Below are 24,643 nucleotides of genomic sequence, written 5' to 3'. Positions count from 1 at the left end.
TCATGTGTCTCCTCACACTCCTGGCCAAGTTGAGAAGTAACGTGTACTTCTAGAAATGATTTGAGGGCCAGGGGTGACAAGATCTGCCTAATTTGGGGCTACACAGTCAAAGGGAGCATCGGTTAGTAGTTAACACAAGATGGGCCCCTGGAAAGACGATGCCGTTGCTACAGCTGGATTCCTGAACAGCACATCATTCTCCACGACGTGGAAAGATGATCGAGGTGGACACCACAGCAGCTTTTTCAGGGCCTACCTTGTTTCCGCTTACCAAAGATCGCTCCGACAAAATTTTTAAAAGGGGGGAAACCAGAAAGGCGTTGCCAGACATATTTGGTAGTGCTTTCGTTGTCTGACTTTGCTGAAAAAACTAAGTGACACTAAGCGGCTCCCCCTGATGGATGCCGGTATCCCTGAGATCTGGGTTGGGATCCTGCCAGGGAAACTATCCCCCTTCGTGGACACCAGGACACCAGGCTGTGTCTAGGAAGGGCTGTGGCAGAATGTAGAGCCCGGGGTGGGGATCCCCGTGCTGTCTGGAGTCCCTCCCTGTTTCCTCCCTTAGGGTGACAGGAAGTAAAAGGAGGGGGACTGGTTTTGTGTAGGCGGAGCTGGTCCCGGTGGGGAAGGTGCCACAGCCATTGCTCACCTGAGGGAGGGACCAGGAGTAATTACTGTGGTCGTAATAACCTCTAGTCCAGGCACAGTGCTGGACATTTAGATGTGCTAATCATCACAAAGCACTTTTGGGTAGTACTCTTGTGTTCTACAGATGAGACAATGGAGGCTCACGGAGGTTTGATACTTGCCGCAGTCACAGTCATAAATTGCCCCGCCCAGGTACACTGGGGCTTCAGTGAACAGGTTGGAGATGATAATATAGCCTTTAGTTACATAGCCAAAGAGTCAATGGGGTAGTTTATTGGCCACAGGCAGAAAAAAGAAATGGCTTAGGAGCACTGACAAGATCCCGAGTTAAAAACAACTTTGGAGAGGATTTGATCGGTATTTTTAAAAATTGTTTATTTATTTTTGAGAGAGAACATGAGCGGTAGAGGGGCAGAGAGAGAGGGAGAGAGAGAGAGACAGAATCTGAGGCAGGCTCCAAGCTGTCAGTACAGAGCCCGATGCGGGGCTCGAACCCACAAACCATGAGATCCTGACCTGAGCTGAAGTCAGCTGAGCTCTGCAGGCACCCCGGATTTGATCAGTATTTATGAAATCACGAATGGTTCTGGATGATGCAGGCAAGCTGGAATTAGTGAATTAGGGCGGCTCCCCTTTTCAGTTAGTGAATGGTGAAGCAAGGGGAGGCAGGAAGCAGCACAGCAGGAAGCAAATCTTGCGGAAACCACTCTTGAGCACAACGAAAACACAAATTTTGGACAAGCTGAGATCAAGCCTTAGATGTTAGAGCCCTAATGATGTACTCTGAATAACTCCACAGTTGGGGCCACATGCCACAATTTTGAGGTTGATTTTGGAAGGCAGCACACACGAGGCTCTTCCTGCTCCTGTTGGAAGCAAGACTGGGTAGCTTGCTCTGTGGGCATGACCCAGTAAGGGGGTTCTGATTTCCTTCCTTCCTCCCACCCTGCCTGCCTGCCTTCCTTCCTGCCTTCCTTCCTTCCTTCCTTCCCTTTTTCTCTTTCTCTCTCTCTCTCTCTCTCTCTCTTTCTAAGTTTATGTATTTTGAGAGACACAGAGAGTGGGAGAGTCCCCAGCAGGTTCCGCACTGTCAACGCAGACCCCATCCAGGGCTCGAACTCACAAAACCATGAGGTCATGACCAGAGCTGAAATCAAGAGCCAGACGCCCAGCCGACCGGGCCACCCAGACGCCCCAGGCTCTGATTTTCTTTACACTAGTGTGGATGTATACTGCGGCCCATAGTCCGTTTTCAGCAGTACCAGACTCGGGTGTGAGGGAGCTGGAAGGAACTGCCGGGGGAGCTGGAAACCACCGATGCCCCTGTCCCACACCCTCGCTGGGTTATACCATCAACCCGGAGAAGGGGACCCGGGATAATGCAAAGCCCCACGGGGCCGTTTCACAGGCATAGCAGGTGTCGACACACTGTTCCCAAATTCTAAGATAAGATTACCTGATTACTATTCTTGTTTGTTTTTAATTTTTAAAAATTTATTTATTTTTTAAATTTACATCCAAGTTAGCATATAGTGCTGATTTCACAGTGATTTCAGGGGTAGATTCCTTGGTGCCCCTCCCCCATTTAGCCCATCCCCCCTCCCACAACCCCTCCAGGAACCCTCTGTTCTTCATATTTAAGAGTCTCTTATGTTTTGTCCCCCTCCCTGTTTTTTTTTTTTTTTTTTTTTAATGTTTATTCATCTTTGAGAGACAGAGCATGAGCAGGGGAGGAGCAGAGAGAGAGAGGGAGACACAGAATCCAAAGCAGGCTCCAGGCTCCGAGCTGTCAGCACAGAGCCTGACTCGGGGCTCGAACCCACGAATCGTGAGATCATGACCTGAGCCAAACCTGGATGCTCAACTGACTGGGTCACTGAGGCTCCCCTCCTCCCTATTTTTCTATTAATTTTGCTTTCCTTCCTTTATGTTCATCTGTCTTGTATCTTAAAGTCCTCATATGAGTGAAGTCATGATATTTGTCTCTCTCTGACTAATTTCACTTAGCATAATATCCTCTAGTTCCATCCAGGTAGTTGCAAATGGCAAGATTTCATTCTTTTTGATTGCTGAGTAATACTCCATCGTGTGTATGTACATATATATATATGTATGTATATGTATATATATACACACACACAAACACACACACACACCACACATCTTTATCCATTCATCCATCGATGGACATTTGGGCTCTTTCCATACTTTGGCTATTGTCAATAGTGCTGCTATAAACATGGGGGTGCACGTGTCCCTTCGAAACAGCACACTTGTATCCCGTGGATAAATGCCTAGTAGTGCAATTGCCGGGTCGTAGGGTAGTTCTATTTTTAGGTTTTTGAGGAACCTCCATACTGTTTTCCAGAGTGGACGCACCAGCTTGCATTCCCACCAACAATGCAAAAGAGATCCTTTTTCTCTGCATCCTCGCCAACATCTGTTGTTGCCTGAACTGTTAATGTTAGCCATTCTGACAGGTGTGAGGTGCTATCTCATTGTGGTTTTGATTCGTATTTGGATGTCTTCTTTGGAGAAGTGTCTGTTCATGTCTTTTGCCCATTTCCTCACTGGATTATTTGTTTTTTTTGGGTGTTGAGTTTGATCAGTTCTTTATAGATTTTGGATACTAACCCTTTATCTGATATGTCATTTGCAGATATCTTCTCCCATTCTGTCGGTTGCCTTTTAGTTTTGCTGATAGTTTCCTTCGCTGTGCAGAAGCTTTTTATTTTGATGAGGTTCCAATAGCTCATTTTTGCTTTGGTTAATTTTTTTTAATGTTTATTTTTAACAGAGAGACAGAGTGTGAGCCGCCAAAAGGCGGGGGGGGGGGGGGGGAGACACAGAATTAAGTAGGCTCCAGAGCCCGATGTAGGGCTCGAACTTATGAACTGCAAGATCATGACCTGAACCGAAGTGGGATGCTTAACTGACTGGACCACTCAGACACCCCCCTCATTATTATTCTTAATTTTATAGTTAAAGGAGGAAACGGAGGTTCAGGTGAAATGACTTGACTTTCACAGTTGGAACTAGGACCCTGGATTAACATTTTTTGTTTCGTGTTCTACTTTCTCAAATACTCTCTGCCTTTTGTTTTTGTATACACTTGCTCACCTCCTAAATGGCCTTCTAAACTAATGCAGACAAGCTCACTTTGTCTGGCAGATACCATAATGGTAGGTTTCCAGTCCTGGCCAGTGCAGGGCTCTCACGATTGGGGTAAGAGCGTGAGGTTGAGGAGGAGTGTGGGAAAGAGGGTGGCCCAGTGAGAAAGGGGAGGAGAAAGCCCCACAGAGCTCCAACACATTGTCATATGTATACATCTTCCTAACACATTGTCATATGTATACATCTGGGTATTTAGTCGTGGTGGGGGGGGGGGGGGGGGGGGGGGGGGGGGGGGAGGGTTAAGATTTAATGCAAATAAACTTACCTGGGACCAGATAAAATGAAAAGATTCAAAGTGGAGGATCATGTAAAATTTAGTCCCAGCCTACAGATACCAGGATAAAAAAGTGGGAGGAGGCCCCTGAGATTTTCAAAATTACCTGGTTACCAGCAACAGATTGAACTGGTACCTCGTGCTCCTGGAGTCATAGTACATGAAGCGAGTGCGTGGAAAGACAGAATTGAGATACAGGTGACCTCAAAAATTGAACATTTGTGAATGAATAGTGATGGACTAATTATAGCCTAGCCACAAACTGGCTTTTTATAAAGCTGAGAATATTGGAAGTTTTCCTCATCATTTCTTTCCTCCAACCTTTCTGTTCTCAGACGAGGTTGCTGGTGGTCCCCTTGGCCCCTCCCTGCCCTTTGAGTTTAATGAGCTAGGGGAGCTCTAGAAAGATTTAGCTAATAGCCTTTTGTCTGGTTTAATTGATAGGATTAAGTGGGATTCCAAGGTGAGCCATTATGTTTGAGTTAGTTTAACCCTCCTTGCCGGTGAACTCCGCGTCTGGTAGCAAGCCTTTTTTAATTTTATTTTTAAAAATTTTTATTTTTGAGAGAGAGGGAGACAGAGAATCTGAAGCACACCCGCATTGTCCGCACAAAGCCCAACACGGGGCTCGAACTCATGAACTGTGAGATCATGACCTGAGCTGAACCTCAGCTCAACCCACTGAGCCACCCGCAAGTCTTTTCTGAGGGAGAAATAATGCAGAGATGGACAGATCCGTTCACCTGGTCGCTGTATCCGTAACTAGATAAAAAGAACAAGTCTGTACTTAGGTGGTGAGCATTTCAGCCTCCTCCCTTTTTATCTACCTGCGTTGATTCCTGTATCTAAGGTGTATTTAACCTCCCATGTGGTTAGAGCAGTAATTGGTGACATTGTAACATTATCAGTTACATATGCATTTAAGCATTTTTTTTTCTGTTTCTTAAAATTACCCTGTAACTTATTTTTAGCAGTTGTGCAAACAGCCCCAACTCCTTTTTCTTGTATCTTTCAAGTTTATTTTTCTTGCTCCTTTCTCCATTCATATTGTTATTTTGTTTTCCTCTCCTGCTTCCCTTTAATTTTGCTAACTAGTAGCGAACACTAACTATATTTAGAGCTGAAAAGAGAAGAGTGACTATTGCCTTCAACTTGTTTCAGTCTTTCATCAGTTTCCCCTCCAGCTGTCAGGTGGATTTTGCCTTCAGCTCAGCAGGGAGAGCTGGAGACCCGCCTTCTGAACTGAGGCTGGGGTTCCTCTGTGCTCTCTATGCCACTGCTGCTAACAGAGAACCAGTTTCCTCTCCTTCCGACCTGTGTTCACCTCATTGGGCCCGTGGGAGAGTGGCTGGGCTGGCTTTTAGTTGCTTAGGCTTACAAGGGCCACGGATCTCCGACTTTTTTCTTTCTGAAGTCTGTTCCTGCCACACATCTGCTGGGGCCGCAAGTTGAACTTGAGGGGTAGCTGCCTCCAGGTTTGCCCTGGGTCCTCCAGCCCGGAGCTCCCCGGTGCCCACTCCCCCTGTGTTGGCATTTGTGTGGTTAGCCAGTAAGCAGTGGGTTACTCTTGGGCAAAGTAGCTACGTTGGGATTTTTCCGGTATTGTACCTGATAGGTGATATCTTTATCTTAGAATCCTAAGCATTCTGATAATTGGATGGGAGAGAGTACTTAAACACATCCTTCTTTTAGTCCTGGCTCTTTTCCTAGAAGTTTTGGTTGAATTCCCATAAATACAGAATGAGTAGTGATACTCATTCTGAATTTCCCATGTTGTTTCTGAAGGCATTAATAAATGCACTCATAGGTGGACTATTGAGAAAATCAGGCATTCACCCCCTAAACCAAGGGGGTGAAAGAATATTTTAAGAATATTTAAATATTTTATTTAAGAACCTTAAATAATTTGTTGTCAACAGCTTATTTTACTGGGTGCATTTTACAAAAAATTAACATCTATATAAATGAATACATAAGGCGTAATCAGGTCCAGCTCGATTTGGGAAATGTGCTCACGTTCCTAAGGAGATTTCACAGGTTTTCTTCCTGTAACTTGTAAAGTCCCACCCTGCATATCATTCCTAGGGACACCACCCCCTCTCAGGCCTCCTAGAAGAAGTTGAGTACCTCCTCATTAGTTCATGATTTTACCAGTGAGGTTAGCAAATTGACTAGAAAATGTTGCTTTGGTTTAGATTTCGTAATTTATGAACTGCTTTTGAAGCTTTTGAATCAGGGGTAGTAGTTAATCACAGATAGTGTTAAGTCAGCAATTAGGGTTAATAAAAGTCACTTGTAACATGTTCTGAATTTGTAGATTGAAAGCATTGATAAGATTACCTTAAAAGTTACTCTTGACTTCCAAGGGCTAATGGCTATTCTGTTCATCGAATAGATGTGAAACATTAAGGTAATTGCAGAATTTAGAATTTCAATCTAATTTCAGCTTCATTTAAGAAAGTACTGCCCCAGAGAGAGCTGACTTTTTAAAAGAAAGCCCACGTGTTAGAGTTTTCACTTTGCTAGTGGGGGGTATGTGATTCGAACTGTTCCTGAATTGGTTTTATTTAAATGTGATATAAGAATGCAATGTCATGTTCTAATTTTGGTTTGTTTGATTTACAGTCAATGAACTGGAACTTATCTCTTTTACTTTAGGCTTTCAGATAAACTTCTGTGAAAAGGCACAAAGTAAGCTACAAACTTTATGATCCTATGCTACTTATTTTTTTTTTCATATCCATCTTGGTATTGGGAATGTGTCCACGATTGGTTCAACTAACCAACCATGGCGATTTTACACTCAAAGAGCTTCCATTTCTCATTCTTTTTCCAAATACAATAATAATAATAATAATAATAATAGTTCTATTCTTGATTGTAAATTGTTTTTGCTCAAAATTGAAATAGATACATACAGGTATTCAAATGCTTGTAGGTATAGAAAGTTGTATATAGATGTGCAGATAATTTATAGATATTCAGATGTATATACGTATAGAAATCATAGTAGATTTGGAAAGATGTACACAGGTATGGAAAGGTATATTTATGTGTATGAGTTATGAAAAGATATGCATAGGTATTTGGATTTCACCATAATGCAAACTACAAGCTGAGGAAAGTTCTCTTTTAAGATTGTGGTGCAGAGTATTTAATGGTACTCAGAGATTTCATGATTTAAGGTTGATTTTTTGGAACCATACACATAGAGTGTTTTCATTTTTTTCTTTGAAACAAAGCTTGTTTCTTCCTCCTGCCTCCCCCTACCTCAATGTGGACTAGTGTTCTCTATTAGGACACCAGTCTTAAAAGAATGCAGAGTAAGTTTTCTATTCAATAACAAGCAAAACTTATAAAGCTAAAACAAATGCATTAAAGACATTTTAAAATTTATTTATATGTTTTGAGAGGAGGGAGAGGCAGAGAGAGAGGCGGGGAGAGAGAATCCCAAGCAGTCTCCACACTCAGTGTGGAACCTGATGTGGGGCTCGATCCCATGACCATGAGATCATGATTTGAGCTGAAATAAGGAGCCAGCCAGCCACTTAACCAACTGAGCCACCTAGATGCCCCCAACAAATGCGTCTTATTTATTTATTTGTTTGTTTAAAAAAATTTTTTTTAACATTTATTCATTTGTGAGAGAGAGAGAGAAAGAGACAGAGCGCAAGTGGGGGAGGAGCAGAGAGAGAGGGAGACACAGAATCTGAAACAGGCTCCAGGCTCCGAGCTGTCAGCACAGAGCCCGACGCGGAGCTCGAACTCACGGACTGCGAGATCGTGACCTGAGCCGAAGTCGGCCACTCAACCGACTGAGCCACCCAGGCGCCCCAGCAAGCGCATTTTAAACTTAAATATCATTTGTATAAATGCAGTTAAGAACTCCCCACTCCAGGAGACTATTCTTCAGTTAACATAAAAAAAAAAAAAATCCCCAAATACAATGTGACTGGTTTCATGTTATTTATCCACAGAGTGAGGAAGAATGGTGGCCACTTTTTGATACACGTCCTTCTTCTCCCCCAGCTTTACTGAGATGTAATTGACTTGTAATCATGTAAGCTTAAGGTGTACAATGTGTAACTTGAATGTTGCAAAACGATGATCGCTGTAGGGTTACTTAACACCTCCCTCACCTTGCATAATTAATACTCTTTTTTTCGTGCTGAGAACATTTAAGATGTACTGTTTTAACAATTTCTTAAAATATTTTTTGATGTTTATTTTTTTATATTAGAGAGAGAGTGAGTGAGAGAGAGAGCGTGAGCAAGCGAGGGAGGGGCAGAGAGAGACAGAGGGAGAGAGAGAATCCCAAGCAGGCTCTGCACTGTCCGTGCAGAGCCCGACGCAGGGCTCGAACCACAAACTGAGATCATGACCTGAGCTGAAATCAAGAGTCAGAGCTTAACCCACTGAGCCACCCAGGCACCCCTAACGTTTTCTGATGGAATCAAAATGTTTATAATTTCCATTGATTGAACCTTGTGACTTCCTTTGAAGTGTAGTCAGCAAACAATGTATTTCTTGAGTGGCTCACTCATGACACAGAGTAGGGCAGCCAGACCCTAGGATCACAATTTTTTAATCGGTTATTATCCTTCTCTTACCTTAAACTAAAGATAGTATACAATTGCCTGCCCATATTTGATATATATCTGTGTATAATGAAGTTACAACTTCTATTTTATGCTATTTTAAATACACTTACTATGATAATTTTTTGCTTTCGCTTATGTTTTAACAAAATGTTTCTCTTTAATTATTATAATTTTTAGTTTTTCTATATTGGCAACATTTAATCTAAGAAAAATGCTGACATTTAAAAAATGTAAAGCTGCATTCACATTGTTGCCCTTTTTTCTAACTTAGTCCAGCTGTGGACGTAAAACCAGAGAAATGTACTGATTTTGTTAAGCTTAAAGTTGTGTATGCAGTGTCCATAAAAAGCTCTGTAGCTAGATTAAAAGTGCCTTTGGACTGTCTAAATGGTTCTGTCCCTTCTCCGTTGTTACAGAAACGGCAGATTTGTGGTGCTGCCTGCCTGGAACCCGGAAGAATCGAACAAGGAAGCATGCATATATATAATACTCCCGCTTTGATTCTCACTTCTGGGTTGTCTTCACTGCCTCTTCTCACATCTCCTTTTTTATCTCCCCCTCTCATTTGGGACATCCTCCTCTTTGTTTTCCAGCTTTTGGGATTCAACACCGTTTGATACGTTCATTCACGAAGCACCTGTTGCATGCCTCGGTACCAGAAAGTGGGGGAGCCGATGGGTCCGGAAATGAATAGGTCCCTGCCCTTGCTGACTCTTAGTGTAGTGGACCTGAGTTGATCTGGGTTTGATTCTGAGTGTTCAGCTGCTGATGCTACACATTGATTAGCAGCTGAACACAGGGTGAGGTGGTGCAGGAGGCAGGGGTACAGGGCACCTCTGCCCTGCTGTTGTGAGAGAGAGCGGCATGGGGCTGGGTGGGGGTGGGGGTGGGGGTGCCATGGGTCTCCTGAGAGCTGCTTTCCTGATTGGAGAACGGGGCTCAAAGATCCAGCGATGGGCCTGCCCTACTTTGGAGTTAAGCAGAGCTCTCTGCTGGCTGGGACCTCAGCGGAAGACTCAAGTAAAGGGAGGGTTGGAGCAGGGATGTTGGTAGGGATGGCCGGCCCTAAGTTGATGGTATTTATTTTTGTACTAAACGTTTAACTTTCCAGTTGCTTACGTACATTAACTTTTTTCCAAGATCGGTCCTGTCCTAAAGATTAAAGCACAACTTTATAATGTTTGCAGACAACCAGGCTTACGTTTGGGATATAGACATTCACTTTATATGTTAAAGGCGGTCACTGTCTCTCTAAAACTAAAGGGCTTGAAATAGCGTTTTCTCATCGAATAGGACCTCCTGTAGGGCCAGAATCTCCCATCTTATTCTCAGGATGTTTCAGAATTCTCAGAAGGACTTAGATTTAGTTCATTAAAAACACTTCTGTGTCATACGGTAGTTGTAGGAGGGGATGGAGTGCAAAGAGCACACAATTATCGTGAAGAACCCAGTGAGTGCGTGCAATGGCCTCACATGCTTGATTGATTCTCCATCATAAGTCAGAAAGACTTATTGTAAGATGATTCTGATGACTAATGGAAGCTCTGAAGGATTCACTTTTTCCCATTGTTTGACTTTCACATAGTTTTTGTTTTTCATACTGTGTTATCACTATTCCGATGAGTGTATCACAATCACCTGTTACAAGTTAGTGGAGCTTTATTGGAAATGTGTGGGGGTGTTTTCGCACACGGTGTGAGATCACATTTAATTTTGGAACCGGATTTTTACAGATCGTCAATAAAAATCCACTTTGCATCTCATGGCCTTCTTTTGATCAATTATAGTTTGCATTTACTTGCTTTTTGGTTTTTTCTATATGAAGTCAGTATGTATTTAAGGTAATAAGTAAACAAATGAAGTTACAATTATTTAAGACAACAGTGTTATGTTTCTCTTAACCCTGTTGGGTTGTCAAATTATTCTGAAGTCTAAACGAAAGACTACTTCAGGGAAAGATACTCTTTCTGATTGAGAGTGCTTATGTTTAGAAGGTTGATTAATTCATCATTCATCATTTGGAGATCATGATTCTGTACTTGTAAAGGTGTTTATGTGACTTATGACCAAGTTTTGAATGATCATATCTTGATGGCTTTAATCAGAGAACTTGTAAACATGGTTCTTTAGAACATGATTTGCTTTGGTTTATAAAACCAGTGTGTTTTTTTTTTTTTTTTTTGTTTGTTTGTTTGTTGGTGGGGGAAGATTTACCTAGAAACACTTTTTGAGAAGTGCTTTCATAGATGTCAAATTTACCCTAGTGTGTTAGCATTCTGATTTTCTTATTTGGATGAGAAGACTCATTAAGGATCCCATGGCTGTAGAGGTCTTGGCTGAAGACAAATTTGGGTAGTATTGAGTTTTGTAGCTTTTATACTTTTGGTAGCTTTAAAAACTTTTTTAGTAGCTTTTAAAAATTGTTTTACTTGGGGATGTTTGCATAAGCAACAGGATGTTTCTTTCTTTCTTCTGATTTATTTAGAGAGAGAGAGCATGGGGGAGGGGCAGAGAGTGGGGGGAATCCCAAGCAGGCTCTGAGTTGTCAGCACAGAGCCCGATGTGGGGCTTGAGCTCATGAATCCTGAAATCATGACCAGAGCCTAAATCACAGGGCAGACACAACCTACTGAGCCATCGAGGCGCCCCAACAGGAGCTTTATGTAGAAAGTTATGTGCTCCAGAGCTGACTTTTATTCTTGAAGTCACTAATAGAAATTAGATTACAGGTAGTGATTGCTTTTGGTAACACTGCACATCAGAATATTTTTGGAGAAAAAAGTGGAGGTATTCTAACCACAGATTCTCATTTAATTGTGAAACTACTCTTTTACAATAAGGATCCCTAATTGGTTTTAAGTTGGTAATAGTAAAAAGGAAACAATAAAGAGGAGGAAGGATGTTTCGTGAATGCAGAAATTTGAGGAAGTCATTAATAAGTTTAGTGACCTGATAAGAAGTGTCTGTAAAAGATGATGTGTTGCTCAAGAGAGTATCTGATTGTATTGGAAGTAGGCTGTGTAGTAAACCAGGCGAAGGAAGACGTGGAGGGGGAGTCAAGCCATTCTACCTTTACACTAAGAGCTTAGGAAATCCACCTGATTAAATTTCTTTTTTTTTTTTTAATGTTTTATTTATTTTTGAGAGTGCAAGCGGGGGAAGTGCAGACAGGGAGGGGGGCAGGAGAGAATCAGAAGTGGGCACCCCACTGACAATGGTGAGCCCAAAGCAGGGCTCGGATCCACGAACTGCAAGATCATGACCTGAGTCAAAGTCGGACGCCCAACCAACTGAGCCACCCAGGCGCCCCACACCTGATTAAATTTCTAATTTTCCATTTTATGTAGCAAAAAATCTATACACAGTGACTAAAATTTTATCATTTGGAATTTATTAAGCTCAGCTATGTTTTTCAGCAATCATAAGAAACAACGCTGCTATTGGAGATTAACAAGTTTTATTTAAATTTCTATAGAATTACTTATATTTTATTATTTGATTTGATTTTTTTTTTAATGTTTGAGATGGAGAGAGAGAGAGCGCACACAGGGGAGGTGCAGAGACAGAGGGAGACAGTGGATCTAAAGCAGGCTCCATGCTGACAACAGAGAGCCAGATGTGGAGCCCGAACCCACAAACCTGTGAGGTCATGACATGAGCTGAAGTCAGATGTCCAACTGACTGAGCCACCCAGGCACCTCTATTTATTTATATTTTAAGTTTATATGCTGAATTTAGTTGAAAAATGAGATCTTGTAGGATTTGCCATAAGCCCAACTAGCATCCAGGAGATTCATCACTATCTTCACGGACCTCATGCTAAAACTGCCAATGGAAAATCCATCTGCTTGAAAACAGCTTTTTACAAATTAAAGCCCAAGAATTGTAGTAATGGTGTAGGCAGAGGCGACATTCACATATTCCCTTTGTACTTCCTCCCATTCCAAGGGGAATGCTGCCTGATTATCTTTGATCTGGAAAGTAATGGGAACGTTCATTTCTCCTGAAACATGGTTTTCATTGCTAGAAGAAAGAAGGTTTTGAGTAGCCATTGCACCTTAATAATCATTTAGAGAAACTTAATGTGTGATATTTTTGCATGAGAAAAAAATGAGTGATTCTCCCACAGTGCAGAAAGTTTCCCATGTGCCAGTCGAACTTCGCTATTAGCAGTGCAGGGCTGTTTGACAAAACTTTTGTGGCTGGACAGATACGGGGCAGAAGTGATGTGGAAACTTTCCAGAAAGTGTTACCAACCAGAGCTCCAATTCATCAAAGTGGTTTTCTTTTCTTTTCTTTTTTAAAAATTTTTAAAAAATGTTTATTTTTTTGAGAGACAGAGCATGAGTGGGGAGGTAGGGGGCAGAGAGACAGGGAGACACAGAATGGGAAGCAGGCTCCAGGCTCTGAGCTGTCAGCACAGAGCCCGACACGGGGCTCGAACTCACAGACTGGGAGAGCATGACCTGAGCAGAAGTGGGACGCTCAACCGACTGAGCCATCCAGGCGCCCCATCAAAGTGGTTTTCTTTCTTTTTTTAACGTTTATTTATTTTTGAGACAGAGACAGAGCATGAACGGGGGAGGGTCAGAGAGAGAGGGAGACACAGAATCTGAAACAGGTTCCAGGCTCCGAGCTGTCAGCACAGAGCCTGACGCGGGGCTTGAACTCACTGACCGTGAGATCGTGACCTGAGCCGAAGTCGGATGCTTAACTGACTGAGCCACCCAGGCGCCCCATCAAAGTGGTTTTCAATTTAGCTTATAAATTGAGGGTGATGGTTTTCAAATAAGGAATAGTAAATACTTGAAATTCTCACGACATGATTTTACGAGTGCTTTCAAAATCGAGGCACAAGTGTCTACATGAAAAGATGTACTAGAAGAAACTTAAAACACCCGGGTTGCTGTTCATCTGATCATTAGGTAGAATTAGGTGAACATTAATCAGAAATGAAAATCAAGTGTATGTAAGCATACTCGCTCCCCTTTAGAGCACCTCTTCCAAGATTAAATAAATGGGCACAAATGAAACACTTAACAGACACATATACTGCTAATGATAAGGGGCCCTGGGGTCTTTCAAGAAGAGTTAGATGTAGAGCCTACTCTGAAGAAGCTTATGTTCTTTGAGAGAGTGAACTTGTAGAGTCAGTCTGTGTGGCAGAAATAATCATAATAGCTCATTCACTGTGTGCCAAACCCCGTTCTAAGCACATTCTGTTAACTCCTTTAATCCTTACAACCTTGTGAGGTTGGTATAGTAACTAGTATGGGTGAGGAAACTGAGGCACAGAAAGGTTAATAAGGAAATTTTTCAAAGTCAACCGGCTAGTGAGTGACCCTGGTCTGGTCAAGTTTATATGCTATAAACAATAGTGTCTTATTCTTGAAAGAGAGCAGTGAGTACTCATAGGAATGATTTTCTTTCTTTTTTTATTAAAAAAATCTTTTAACGTTCATTCATTTTGGAGAGAGAACGCAAGCAGGGGAGGGGCAGAGAGAGGGGGACAGAGGATCCCAAGCAGGAACCGTGCCGACAGCAGCAAGCCCGATGCGGGGCTCAAACTCACGAACCGTGAGATCGTGACCTGAGCTGAAGTCCAGCGCTCAACCGACTGAGCCACCCAGGCACCCCAACATATGGCCAATCTTATTTCTTGTGTTCCTCCTCCCTACACCTATCTCTACTGAAATATCTTCAAGCAAGTTCAGAGATTATCATTATTTCATTTTTTTTCTGGCCACATCTAAGTCACATGCCTTGTCGGTGATAACGACTCTTAAATGCAGAGCCTCAGGCGGTTATCACACTGTTAAAGAAACAAAACAATATTATCAGATAGCCCCTCAGATCTCCTCAAATGCCATATAGATGCATGTTTACAGTTGATTTGTTCAAGTTGAGATCTCAGCAAGGTCCACACATTCTGCATTTGATTGCTGTTTCTCTATAGTAGTTCCCCCATTTTTCTCTTTGCCATTTATTCACTGAAAAAATTGGGTCATGCGTTTTGTAACGTTTTGCACGTTTCACATTTGGCTGATTACATCCTTTTAGTCACTAGTGTTTCATGGGTGTCTCCTTGCCCTGTAGTTTCTGTTAATTGGTGGTTAAGCAGAGAGGCTTGATCACATAGAGATATGCATTTTTGGCAAGAATGCTTTATAGGTGGTGCTGGGTATTTCTTGTTGCCTCGCATCAGGGGGCACATGATGTTTAAAATTTTTTTTTTCAAATGTTTATTTTTGAGAGAGACTGAGTGTGAGCAGGGGAGGGGCAGAGAGAGAGAGAGAGAGAGAGAGAGAGGAAGACACAGAATCCGAAGCAGGTTCCAGACTCTGATCTGTCAGCACAGAACCCATGCGGGGCTCAAACTCACAAACCGCGAGATCATGACCTGCGCCGAAGTCGGATGCTCAACCGACTGAGCCCCCAGGTGCCCTATGAGGGCGTATGATTTGTGACTGTAGCTCTTGTTAAGATTAATGGCTGGGTTTTAGGTGCTGTCCATGTGATTCCTATAGGAGAAAGTTCCCCATCGGCTTTTCACCTGTTGTTTTTGGCCATCGTTGATGATTTCTGTCTAAATTATTTTGTTAGGTACTGGTTAACTTGTACTGCCAAACATCTGTGGGCTCTTCAAATAGTAGCTATGATCAGCCAAAACCCAACATTTGTGTTTGGGGCATACCAACGAATGCAAACTAAATGAAGCATTAATCCTCTCTGACTTAGCTGTACCGGTGTCGAAGGATACGAATGTATGTGTATGTGGGCACGCACGTATACACAGACGTTTATTGTGCTTTTCTGTACTTGGAGAGAATTAAAACTGGAAATCTGTCTCTTCTTCATACCCTGGAATATGAGCCGGCCTCTTCGTTACCAGGGTTTTTTAGCTTTTTAAAATTTCTTAATCTCTGAAGATGATTAAAGAACATGCCAAATAATTCTTGACATTTTTTGGTGAGGAGGAATCCGTGGGTTATGGGAAAGCAGTTCTGCCAAACTAAGATCAGTTCCAAACTGGAGTCCAGCCTTGCTTAAAATTCATTTGTATTCAGTGCTTAGATGGCTCAGGTCCTGTAGGGCTTCGCCTTCCCATTACTTGGGAACCAGAATTAGTCCTCAAAAGGCAGTTTGGTGAGAATAGAAGTAAGTATGAGTTCTCAACCAGGGTATAAAAAAGCTTGGTGAGCTCCTGTGTTCCAGTGAGCACTTAACCTTTTCAGTGACTGTGTGTTCTTGTCCAACAGGTGTCATTCTTCACCCTTCTGTAATAGCAGTTTCTTAACCAGCTCTTCTTTCTTACTATTCCTGTTTAGTTACCCATCTTGTAACTAAATTATTGCAGTCTCCCCTTTATGATGTTCTGAAACTGATTTGGTTTCGCACAGTTTGTCAGTAAGTGATTAGAGAACTTGCCATCAAAATACTCTCCTGTGCCATATATTCCGGAAGCAGAAGGGATACAACATACCCTCTTTGCCATTTACTCTCTTGATTAATCTTACTTTAATTCTAACCTTTCAAAAACTTCAATTTATAGAAGGCATGTAACATGGTGGACTATTCATGTGTCATGCAATTCTGTCAGGAGCATTTCTCTAGCTAAAGCTTCTGGTTAACTTTTTCGGAGAACTTAATTTCTAGTTACAGGTATTTTGATCAATGAGGGGGGAAAATGAAGCAAAACCTGACCTTGGATTATCCATTTATTCAGGAAATATTTGTGTTGCTGAGATATGGCAGGTGCTGTTAGGAAAAATACTGAGTCCTTGGAGTGCTGGATCTCATTATCATGGTCAGAAGTCATCCGGATGAACATTTAGGTTCCGCATGGGGAGATGCTGGTGTTCAAATACTGACTGTTCCTGAAGAAAGAAACATACATGGTGGCTATGTGATAAATGATGACTATTTAAAAATGGTACAGTGTGATTTTCCCCCCTCCTATGCAGTTATTAAATGATTGCTGAGCCACCGCTGGTGTTTTAGAATTGGGGGAGTTATCTTTGAAATAAGGCTTTCCTTCTGCATTAGGTAGTGGAAGGTACCGGAAAAAGGCTTGTATTCCCCTTCTTTACAGCAGTGAGCAGCTCACATTTGAGGGCAGGCTGTCTCTGCATCAACACAAAGGGTCAGTAAAAGCCTTCTTGTCATTGTCATTCACGAGTGCCGTTTAGTGGTAACAGATTACCGGAAGGCTCTCCAAATTACCTTAATTGAATGAAAATATATGCAGAATCATATATATGAAAGAAATTGATTCCTGCTGTTGCCTTTCTGGATTCCTAGTGACATATGATGATAAAAAGGATTATTACAGGTGAAATCGCATATGGTGGTGTGAACTTTTGCTTTGGGATAAGCTAGTGGGGCAGTACGGCACGGGAGTTTAGTGTTCTCCCTTCCCAGAGTGAAGTCAGCTTGGAATAAAAGGTAAACTGTGATCCTTAAGCAGCCACATAGAAAGGAGAAATAGATAAGACCCTCTATCTGATTTTCCTGAGCTAGCCTAACGTGGTCATGTATGTTCATTCTTTGCTCTAAGAAGACCTTTCTTAAATCAACGTCACAGGTGGATAATATGTCCATTCAGTTTATAAATTGACCACTGACACATGATAGAGAAAATATATTCATAAACCACATTTTCTCACTTTATCTCTAATTGAATTGGGGTATTTTCCTCCTGTTTTTGGCTTGCTTATAGATTTGGATAGCATAGAACAATCAACGACAAGTGTTCATGGAAATAAGAAAAGATTTATTCCTTGAAACTGACCTCATATTCTTCACCTTTCAGTGTTTCAGATTTTAACACTGCAGTGTTTTCTCACCCCCAAGCATTCTCCAGTTCTCTGACATCAGCTGGGGGTCCAACAATTCAGTTGCTGGACACTATCTAGCTGGAGTTGGAATCAGATCCCCACGTTAAAGGGGTCAGCCCCCCAAATGGCCCCACTTCAGATCCAGCTGCCAGTGGGGTACTTAGGCACCCACACTTCTGCTTGGCCAATCATGAATTAGATAGGGCTCCCCTGACTCGACCCCCAGGTTGCGTTATTTGTTAGGGCAGCTCACGGAACTCAGGAAAACACTGTACTTATGTTTATCAGTTTAGTGTAAAAGAGACAACTCGGGAACAGCCAAACGGAAGAGCTGTGTAGGGCTAGGTATGGAGAGAGCGGGCAGAGAGCTTCCATACCTTCTCTGGGCTTGTCATCCTTCTAGTACTTTGATGTGTTCACCAACCTGGAAACTCCTGGAACTCCTTCTTGGGGGAGGGTTTATGGGAGTTTCATTACATAGGCACAGTTGATCAAATCATTGGCCATTGGGTGATGGAACTCAGTTTCCAGCCCTTCTCCCCTCCACGGAAACTAGGGGGTGGAGCTAAAAGTTGTAGCCCTCCTCTTTGCCAGGTTTGTTTCTCTGGAGACCAGCATCCCGTCCTGAAATTATGTGTGTGTAGTGCCTGTGGGAGAGGCCCTCTCCTCTGTCCCCTCATTAGCATAATCTCTGGTTTGGTTGAAAGGGGCTTGTTATGAATAACAAAAGACTCTTCTATCACTGGGGGGGGAGGTACTAGAAGGGTCATAGGAGGTCTGTGCCAGGTACTTGGGACAAGTACCAGATACATTTTTTATTACAACACAGACACTACAGCAAAACTACCTTGCACACAGTAGACCCAGAGCTTTGGATCTGTAAGCTTTCTAGGAGGGCTAATCTATACTTACCTGGAAAGAAAAATGGGTACCGTATCATTTTGGTAACGGATGGTTGATTTTGTGTTGTGAAAAAGATTCCTATGCTGTATCTCCCAGGACCAAACGGGTACCTTCACTGTGATGCTAAATTGCCCGTATCTTACAGTTTTCTTTATCCTAACCTACTCATTAGTGAAATTCATATAGGATTGGGTCTGGAAGAGTTATTTATGGCTGGTGGGAATCCTTATTGGCATTGTAGGAAGATGAGGGAAGACACTAATGTTTGACAAAAAAATTAAGAAACTAATATTTGCTTTGTGGCTAATAACATTCCTCTAAGTAAACTCTTCGAGGAGAAGTCTGATATGACTGTTTTCCTAGCTCCTCAACCTGGGCGCCGCTAAGTTACCTGTCAGCTGAAACACAGAATGCCTTGGCCTGCGGCCTGGGGCCACTCGCTGCAGCTCAGGTCAGTGGCCTTTAGCCAAGAGCAGGCTTGTGTTTCCGTCACTGGGTTGTACACGTGCTCTTTCCTTCACTTGGTGCACATACGAAAAAGGTTTGAAGCACTGATTGAAACAATACTGACGGCATCATTAGACAATATGGTTAGTGTCCTTATTTCATTTATGGGTGGCAGGAAGTTCAAATGGTATTGTTAGGATCTTGTGGGGGTTGACCAAGCAGGAAAAATAAATGTGACCTAAGACCGGCGGGCACTTTGGTTCCTTGTTAGAGTTCGAGCGAGCCGTTCTGAGAATATCTGCTGTGTGATGCGTTGCCTCTGCCTGGACAGTGAGGTGGGCTGGAGGCCACTTGTGTGGCTCTGGGATGTTGCTGAAAACCGGAGCAAGCCTTGTGGCTTTTCTTGACCCAGTTTTCACAAGTTTGTGTAGTAGGTGCCCTGTCCCACTAGAAGGATGCTACCAAAAAGTAGGAGTTCATTATGTGGGTGATTTTTCAGAAATCCTAATATCTCGCTACTAGTGTGTGGTAACATAGTAACTTGAAACTTTGGGGAGCTGATGAGGAACTTAAGTAGAGTGTGGAGGGGTCTGACTGGGAGGCAGAGGTTGCCACATGGCCTACCCATCAGAGAAGAAAGGCTCACTGACCATTCTGAATGGCAAGTTTTGTTGGATTTGATCAACACAGCATTTGTGTCTCACTTGTCTCTGTGGGACCCCTTGTTGACGTGTTGGAAGATTTAAGGCTTAACATAAACGCCCTGTGGATTTGGGTGAGTTTTAGGCATGACGTGGATTTAAAGTGTCTGAGCACCTGGACAGGATGCTGAGTACCTAGAGTAGCTAGAAGAATTTTGATTCTATGCGTACTCTCTCTTTGTGAATTACCTGTTCCTAGTCTGTGTTTATTTTCTAATTGGGGTATTTGCTCTCAAATCCATCAGGAAGTCCCTTATGTCTATGGACTGACCTGCTGTGCTGTAAACCTTCCCCCTTCCTGGCCAGAACTCTCAGCGCCCTAAGAGCAGTAATGCTGTGTGAGTGGAATTAGTGCAGGCGCCTAGCAGGTTAGACCTTTCTTGTTAAGAATTGTGATGGGCGATGGTATAAAAGAGAGCTCTGAACAAGCTGGGGACAAATGACAAGCTCAGCATTATTACACATTCTTCCCCTTCTCCCCTAAACTGGGGTGGAGGTGTGCTGGCAGGGATGGGTGTCCATTTGGAACCTTCTCAAGGTGGGTGTGTAACTGGAATTTCTACCCTTAGATTCCTATGGAGGCTGTGCTTCCCAAATCTGTGGAGTGTGACTTTTGGGGCGAGGGGGCTGTGTTGAATAAGCTTTTCCTGTTTTTGGGGGAGATTAAAATATTATTGAACTTAGCTGGTACATAAACCTTAAAAAAATCTCAAAAGATATCATGTGTGAAATATTACAAGATTTTAGGGGTATGGAAATGTTCAAGTTGGATTAGCAGATATATATATGAAAGTGCCTAGATTTGTGTTTTTAAGGACATTTTACTTGTTCTCTGGGCCTCAGTAAATTTGGGTTTAGAGAACAGATTGGTCTCTTTTAGAAAGCTCGGGTGTGAGTAGCAAAGAGATTATAATTGAAACAGAAACAACAAATACTTAGTGTAGAAAAACGGAAACACAGCAAAGTAGAAAAAAATGACCCATAATTCTAGCACCTGGAAGTAATCACCAGTCATACTTTTGGAGAAAGACCTGTGTGTGTATTATAAATTGATCATATGCACATATGCTTTACTGAAATAATTTATTAGACACATTACTTATTGCTTGATTAAAAAAATCTCTTACTAACATTTACTAATGTCAGTAGTCTTTTATGGTGTGGGTTTTTTTGTTTTGTTTTTGTTTTTGTTTTGTTTTTGTTTCTGGGTTGTTTTTTGTTTTTTGTGTTTTTTTTTGGTGGTGGTGTAGTATTCCTGTTACGGATGTGTCGTAATTTTTCTATCTAGTCTAGCATAAATATCACGATGCTGAATACTTTTCTTTGCATAATCTTTAACTTCCTAGAGAATGAATTCTTAGGAATGGACTTACTACATTAATCATCAAGGACATTTGGAGATGTTTGCAAGATCTTGCCCTCTAGAAAGTGGACCAGTTTATATTCACAGCAGTAATTGCTTCATTTATTTGTCTCTGTTCATCTGTCTACTGAACAGATGTTAAGGATCTGTGCATCAGGTGCAGTTCTAGGCAGGGAGGCAGGTGGGAAATAGGATTTCTGTGCTCCTGGAGCTTAAGGTATCGTGGGGATGGTGGACATCACATAACCACAGACCGATGTGAAAGTACAGCTGTGAAAAATTCTGAAAAGACTGCCCACTTCTTCATACTCTTATTAACGTTAACATTGGGATTCCTGGAACGCCTGGGTGGCTCAGTCGGTTAAGTGTCCGACTTCGGCTCAGGTCACAGTCTCACAGTTTGTGGGTTTGAGCCCCATGTCGGGCTCTGTGCTGACAGCTCAGAGCCTGGAGCCTGCTTCGGATTCTGTCTCCCTCTCTCTCCCCCTGCTCCCAGTCATACGCTGTCTCTCTGTTTCTCAAAAATAAATAAACATTAAGAAAATTAACATAAGGATTCCTCTTATTTACATGTGGTATTAGAGGCAAAAATTGAATTTTAATTTTGTGGATAGCTAGAAGAATTTGATGGTTCTTTGGATTCTGTGTGTATTCTCCCTTTTGTTAATTACCTGTTCATATTCTTTGTTTATTTTCTACCTGGGATATTTGCTCTCAAATCCATCAGTCAGTCCCTTATATCTACCCCAACCCTCTCAGCCCCCACAGTGGGTCATTTCAGCTGGGGCTCTGTAGTTTAGACAAAAGTACAAAGGTACAAAGTTGTTTTCTTTATCTCCTTAATGAACCTGCAGACCTCACAGGAGCGCTCGGGACCATGGGAATCCAGAGCAAGTTCTGCTGGACAGTCTGTTGGCTCTACCTGCATGAGTATCTGAAGTCCTGTTTATTTCAATAAAGCCTTGACATTTGTACTGCATTGGTCATCCTGAATGAGCTGTCTCTCTGGTATTTTTAAAGAGTTTAGACTAATCAGGACTTGGTCAGTTTAGCCTGAGGAATTGTATTTGTTTGTTGGTAGGAGACATCCGGCTCAGAGTCTGATCAAAGCAGGTGTTGTTGGCTTAAATGCTAGCTCAAAGGTGTGGCTGCATATAGAAACTCATAATAGTGACATTGTGCATAATTGAGACAAAATTACTGGTGACCATAGAGGGGCTCATGTCATCAATGTCAGAGTTAATGGTTAGTGGGATCAAGGGACGAAGAATCATCACGAGTCTCTCTAATGTTAAGTTTGGAAGGATGTTAGGGCAGATTGTCTGTTTCATTCTAGGAAACTTGATGAACTCCCCATTTTACTGTGATAGAAAATGAGCTAAAAACATTTTTTTTTAAATTGTTGGTTGATCAGCTTTGGGAGCAAGTTGGGGGCTTTTCAGCCTTTACACTCTCCCTGAAGACTTTTGTTAACCAAATAAGGTCTCATAGTAAAATGTAGTCTACAGAAACTAAAACACTTCTTTTGCCTTTGCCTGGAGTCCATAGAATCTGCTAGAATTTGTTATGCCATTGTGTCAGAGCAGTACCCCTCTAGGCACCGGTAGAGAAATAGCAGAGTTCTCGATATTACAGGTTTAAAAAAAAATCTGTCTACCCCAGGAGAGGTCTGTGAATCATCTGCCAGAGGTTGGCAAGGTAGAGAGTGAATCCTTTCGGTTCTTTCTTTGGCAACAGAGCCTCTGAGGCCCGAACTTATCAGATGAGGGAGATGCTTAATGTTTAGGAAGCACTGGTGTTAGTGGCCTCCCACCCACCCTGGTTCAGGACGTTGCCACTGTAAACCTACACACAGCGGATGATACAAGGTGGGAAACAATGAGTGATGGTTGGCTGACCCTGACCTACACAGTAACTCCTTTCCTCCTGCCAGCCCCCCTCTGAGGAAGGTAATATCAATCCCATTTGGCAGGAATGGGCCTGTGGCAGAGAGATGACGCCACCTGCCTGAGAGTGCATAGCCACTAAGTAGAAGAGCTGAACTCCAAGACTAGGTAGACGGGCTTTACCACTGGTTTTCCTAGTTTCCGGTTGAGCACCACTGGGATGCTGGCTGTGGGTAAGAACAGGGACTTTTATTGGCACAGTATTTAAAAGGAATCTACAGAGCCAGTTGCGTTTCTTTCTTGTTGCTCACACATTTTTTTGGTTTAAAAGGTATCAGACAAGGGGTGCCTGGGTGGCTCAGTCATTTAAGTGTCCGACTTCGGCTCGGGTCGTGATCTCACAGTTCAGGAGTTCGAGCCCCGCGTTCGGCTCTGCGCTGACAGCTCGGAGCCTGGAGCCTGCTTCCGATTCTGTGTCTCCCTCTCTCTGCCCCTCCCCTGCTCATGCTCTGTCTCTCTCTGTCAAATAAACATTAAGGAAAAAAATTTTAAAAGGTATCAATTTTTCCCAGTTTTTTCTTTTTTAGAGAATTTAATAATTTAATTAACTTTTCAATAGGGTTTCAGTACTTCTGACTAATCTCACAGTTAGTTGCCATTTTTTCATCGTTACTCTTTACCAGCCATTGTATTTTTAAGGTATATGAATCCTCCCTGCAGCATCACCAGAGCAGTGAAAACAGTAAGGGACTCTTTTGTCTTGATTTTACAGATGTGTAAATTGCTTGACCGCAGAAATAGCCCTGTGTCATCTTTATCAGTATTTCAGTGATAATCATTTAGCGTCTCGCAGAAGTAATTTTCTCTCCTAGTCTGCCATTTAGCCCCCTCCCACCACATTCCTTTTTAATTTTGCTAAGGTGAGAAACAAAGCAGTCTTTGTGGGTAGGTCAGCCAGCTGCCTTATCGGTCTTTTTGTCTATACTACCTGGCACAATAGCTTGTGTATAACCGTGATATTTCTCTACCCGTGGCCGTGTGAATTACTATGTTGGACTTCCCCCAAATCCATCTTCCACACAAAAGTGTTGAACTGTGCCAGAAGGACCTGTTGGCATATATTTGTTTATCTCTTCTACCCAGAACAAGCCACCTTCCAAACTGCTTAGCTGTATGGATGAATAACCGTGTTTTGTGATATCTATGGGAGTTCAGAGTTCTAAGTGAGATTTTACAAATTTTTGGAACTCGTTCACTCTTACGTACCCAGGGCTGGAGGAGGAGAGGCGCGGCATGGTATTAGCCGACAGTGACTCATTCAATGCTCAGATTGCTGGAGATTGCAAGACTGGGACATAACGGACAGTTCCGAGTCTAACATCCTTCGTGTCCTGCCCTTCTCTTGAGCTTATCAAAGAAGTTAGGGCCCTCATCACTGTAGTAATTTAGGTAGAAAAGGAAATGAGAGTAAGTCCTTGTTTACCATTTTATTTTCTCGTTTCTGAAATTACTCGGATATAAAGTTGTGTAGTTGGAACTGTGTGTTCCTCATTTTATAGCCAGTGATTACAGAGAATTGAACGAGTTACTCCGAATACTCCATTTGGAAATGAGGTATGAAGAGTTAGAGCCAAGGGAGAAATGAGAATTTCAGGCGGTCCTCACCCCTCCGTCCCCTGGCGGGATGCTCTGGGTACTTGTAGGTCAATCGCTCATGTTTTTGAAGGTGTTCTGTGAGTGATTTGTACATCGTAGTTTCAGTTCTCGCTTTTTCCTCTGCTAGGTTCTGGGAAATCCCTAGTGGTGCAG

The 24,643-nt window shown here is 42.5% G+C and overlaps 1 protein-coding gene across 3 annotated transcripts in view; it reads left to right on the top strand.

Annotated features, from left to right (window-relative positions):
- MAP2K4 (mitogen-activated protein kinase kinase 4) overlaps positions 1 to 24,643 on the top strand; it is a 136,328-nt gene that overhangs the window by 6,655 nt on the left and 105,030 nt on the right. The window contains exons 1-2 of one of the 3 annotated variants that reach the window (XM_049638095.1): positions 6,430 to 6,787; positions 8,074 to 8,156. The exons of 1 other annotated variant lie outside the window; for it this stretch is intronic. Coding sequence is in view for 1 of the 2 variants with exons in the window: in XM_049638093.1 (XP_049494050.1) it covers positions 6,755 to 6,787 (33 nt within the window). In the remaining variant the exon portion in view is untranslated. Of the gene's footprint in view, positions 1 to 6,429; positions 6,788 to 8,073; positions 8,157 to 24,643 lie in introns of those variants that run through there. One more of the 3 variants, XM_049638093.1, reaches the window with a different exon arrangement.

Source organism: Panthera uncia, chromosome E1 (genome assembly GCF_023721935.1).
Source record: "Panthera uncia isolate 11264 chromosome E1, Puncia_PCG_1.0, whole genome shotgun sequence".
NCBI lineage: Eukaryota > Metazoa > Chordata > Mammalia > Carnivora > Felidae > Panthera > Panthera uncia.
The sequence above is the reverse complement of the archived record's forward strand: the minus strand, read 5'-3'. Positions and strand labels throughout refer to the sequence as shown.